Here is a 3,993-nt window from a genome sequence, read left to right as displayed (position 1 = left end):
GGGCCCTGCAATTACAATGGTTGGAGAAACATTACTTGCATTCTAGTGGGTAGGGAACCTTCTTGGATTAAGTTGTCTCTCTCTTCAGACAAATACTTGGATCTCTGACTTCTCATACAGGAGAGCTAACCATTTATGTAAATGAGGAATTCCAAGCCCCTCATGACACCTCTCACCACCACCATCCCCCTCAGTAGGAGCTCTCTTCTTCTTGACATTCATTCTTGGTGCCGCAGGCATCTCTGTGCTCAACTTTCTGCATGCCTCTTTAGGCACCAAGCTAGATTAATTTATTGTATAGAATATTGTATAGCAGACTGCAGGACTGCATTCCGCTAGGCCACACGGTGCCAGGAAGTTAAGCACAGTAACAGTAAGTGTAATGGTGCCAAAAGTCCTTTCATCACTGCAGGCCTTGGTGGCTCTCAGGCCAAGACCTGGCCCACAGACCCAAAACTCGTATTTAATACAGTTTTTCCTTGCCAAAGCTTTAGAAGAGCAAAATCTCTAGAATTCAGAAAGCTGCCAAAGTTATTTGAGTCAGAAATAGTTTCTAAGTCCCTTTAAAAAAACTGACCTATGTATGATAGGCACGCTACGTGAACACCACTGCTACCTGGTTTGCTACCCGTAATCCGACCACTGTAGTGATCTGCTGAGTCCCTGAGTTATGTGCTGGATGCCACTGCCTATGCCAAGCATTCAGCTCTTTCAACATCTCGAAGGTACTACACCCTCCCCCCGTGCCACAAAGAGATCAGGAGCTGCTCAAATTGAATGCCTTTATTAATGGAATGGGTTTAATAGACCGAAAATGAAACGAATGAAAGGAATGCTTGTCCTTTATGCTTGCCAGAAAAAGTAAATATTGTCTACAGATACTATACAGCTTCCTCTTAACCAAAATTAAATACTGTCCATAGCAAAGCAAGCAATTTGTAGAAGTGTATTGTTATGCTGCTATTACAAACTATTTACACTGGATGAAAAACAGGTGTCTCAAAGCCAGCATTAACCTTAGTTGATTACTGTTATGATTCTGAGTATCTTGCCCTCATCTCCCCTTTTTGCTATTATATATAAATCGACATTAACAAGGTTAAAAAAAGTGAGTGATTGCAAAACAATCACAATACAAGCTCTGAGTAGGAGAGACAGAGAGCGAACTCCCTTCCTCACCACCCAGCACAACTGCTCTGTCACCCTCCTTCAAGATTTAAGGAGGAGTTTATCACCTCCCTGCAGGCTCTTCCCACATCCAACCATTTGTCTCTCCAGTCAGCTTCCTTTCAGTGCCAGGAATCCCCATGAAGGCAATACCTGGTACAAGAATATACATTTTAAATATATATATTTTAAAGGAACATATTTTATTATAGCAGTACTGCGTGCTGTCTCTGCGAATGCATGTTCACAGTAAAACTACGTCAAATAAATATCTGAAGGAATCAGCACAGTGCATCCAGTTTCACTTTCCAAGCAGGAAGTGGTGTTTCTGCTTTTAGTGGCGGTGTAAGGCAGAGACTTAATACAAATCAATCTTTGCTAAGTCGTGATCGTGGACAAAGAAATCCTGCCTAATTACAGAATACTTGATTAAGAACTCAGTCAAACAAAGGGATAGGTTTACTATACACCAAAGCTATTCACTGAAAAGGACTTCACTGCTGGTTTCATAGCAGACATACAGCATAAAGAATATGTTTTTTTCAGTTTGCAGAAAGGATTAATCCAAATAGCTTGTCCTTCAATCAAACATTGCTCTGCTGTAGCAACATCGTTCTCAGTTCCCTCTCTCTTTGATCCTCCTGTCTGTATTTCTCCTCTAGTTTTTGTTTTTCAGAGTCCATACTGTAAAAAGTAGAATCTGTGCTTCTCCTAATCTTCTCAAACTGACTGAAATCCGCAACGTACTTTCCATTTGGAGAGAGAGAAACCACAGGCACGAACTCGTAGCCCCAGTGGATCTCTTCAGGGATATAGGAAGTCCTGCTTTGGCAGACAGCACTGGTGGACTCCACCGTGGCATTCAGGAGCACCACAAGCTCAAAGTCCTTCTCCTTGAGATTCTGAGGTGTAAGATCTCTCAAAGGGCTGCTTTCATCCAAAATATGGTAGAAGGTTAAAGGCAAAATGAGAAAGGGACTCTCTGAAGAGGAGTCAACATTGAACTTGACACTGGCTTGATTCAGAAGGATCCGCTCCCCTTCTTTGGTTTCGTATGTCTGAAGAAGCTTCCCAGACAGCTGACACTGTATCAGAAGGCTCTTTCTCATATTTGCTACTCTGATCACCAGGCAAAGTTCTCCATTGTGTTTAGTAATGACAGCACAGTGGCTGAATTTAATAGTTTCTGCCCTTTTTTTAGGTCTTGCAATTTTGGCCAGAAAGGTACCTGTGATGAAGATTTCAATCAAGGTGGTGATGACCAGTTGGGCCACAAGTAAGAAAATGGCATGAGGACACTCCTCTGTAATGAAACGAAATCCATAGCCAATGGTTGTCTGTGACTCCAGGGAAAAGAGGAATGCCCCCGTCAGAGAGTCTACATTCTTGACACACGGCTCGCGCTTTGGGGTAAACTTGTTCATTTCTAAATCACCATGAAGGAATGCAATGGCATAATAGATAACTCCAAAGAGGAACCAGGTCATAACAAATGTAGCAGCAAATAAGGTGAGTTTGTACCTCCACTTCATGTCTATAACTGTAGTCCACAAATCTTGAAGGTAGAGTAGGTAAATGCCATCGACTTTGTCTATCCGCACGTTGCTGTGACCACTTTTGGACATCACACGAGGTTTGTGTGCCTTGAGCATGGCGGTGTCGATGCCTCCGTTAACCAGCGGGACACGGGACATATTGATCTTTGTTGTTTCCATTCTCACTGCTTCAGTCCTAAGGAGAGAATAAAAGAAGACTGTTAATGAAATAAAAGCACATAACTGATTCTGAAAAGCATTTGAAAATGTTCATGGAGAGAAGGCACAAGCACAATCTAAACACAGCAGCAGTGAAGAAAAACAGTTGGAATACAAAGTTACCATCATACAATATCTGACATTAAAATAATTTTATATTCTTTTTTCCAGGAAAAAAAAATATTCGTTGATTCTGGTGACTGCCAAATATGGAGAAGTAGGTTTCTTTTATGATAGCCTGCAAAAAAAATTTGACCAAGCTGAAATTTTATATTAGTACTTTATTTCTGTAAAATACATTAAATATTTTTCTTACATTTCTCTAGAGAAGAGGCTCTTTTTGATTACCGAGCAGGTTTTCTTTAATGCCCTGAAGAGAGACATCTGATCAAAATTAAAGTCGCGTCAATGCTTGGTTTAGAACGCAGATCCAGCACACCACCTCTTTCTCTTCCTGCGACGGAGGCAAAATGAGCCAGACCAGCTTTCACTGTGAACAATTAACTTCCACAAGTGATTTACTCAATCGGATCTGACTCTTTGTTACAAACCTACAGCTAACCTAGAGGGAAACAAAGCAGACCTGAACACATCAAAGTCGAGTTTTGGAAAGGAATATTTCCACCTGAAAACACTTTGAATACGTTTGCACTATACAGTACTTGGATTTTAAGCAGTCTAAGGGAAAAAAAAGGAGACAATTCACAACGTCAGCATTCTAACCCTGGGCCCTGACCCGAGCGAACCCAGCAATCATTGGACCACCCGACTCCTCAAGTTTATTTACTGTGCATCAGTCCAGATGGGGAGTAAATGTGCAGGCACTCGGGACAGAACAAAGCCTGCAAAGTGAAGCAGAACGGTGCCTGTGCCAGTTTGATGAGGCTAGTAACAGGACCCGGCTTGCAGGACCAGACAGTGATTACGTGGAGCAAGGACAGTGCATGTTATAGTCGTTTCCAACAACAAAACTTCCTGCTGACAAAAACAACAAAGAAAAAAAACCATCCCGTGCATCCTTTGTGCTTTGGCAGGTCGTACAAAAAGCATTGTTTTGTTCCATTGTTTTCCT

General features: G+C 41.8%; 1 protein-coding gene across 1 annotated transcript; it reads right to left on the bottom strand.

Annotated features, from left to right (window-relative positions):
- Nucleotides 1-768: 768 nt before the first annotated feature.
- Nucleotides 769-3,370, bottom strand: KCNJ15 (potassium inwardly rectifying channel subfamily J member 15). The gene is made up of 2 exons (XM_010124999.2): nucleotides 3,238-3,370; nucleotides 769-2,898 (listed from the first exon to the last, which is right to left on the bottom strand). The coding sequence occupies exons 1-2, from the start codon at nucleotides 3,303-3,305 to the stop codon at nucleotides 1,752-1,754; spliced, it is 1,215 nt and encodes a 404-aa protein (XP_010123301.1). The 5' UTR covers nucleotides 3,306-3,370; the 3' UTR covers nucleotides 769-1,751.
- Between the last annotated feature and the right edge of the window lie 623 nt (nucleotides 3,371-3,993).

The sequence above is a fragment of the Chlamydotis macqueenii genome, chromosome 1 (genome assembly GCF_036417535.1).
Source record: "Chlamydotis macqueenii isolate bChlMac1 chromosome 1, bChlMac1.mat, whole genome shotgun sequence".
Taxonomy (NCBI): domain Eukaryota; kingdom Metazoa; phylum Chordata; class Aves; order Otidiformes; family Otididae; genus Chlamydotis; species Chlamydotis macqueenii.
The sequence above is the reverse complement of the archived record's forward strand: the minus strand, read 5'-3'. Positions and strand labels throughout refer to the sequence as shown.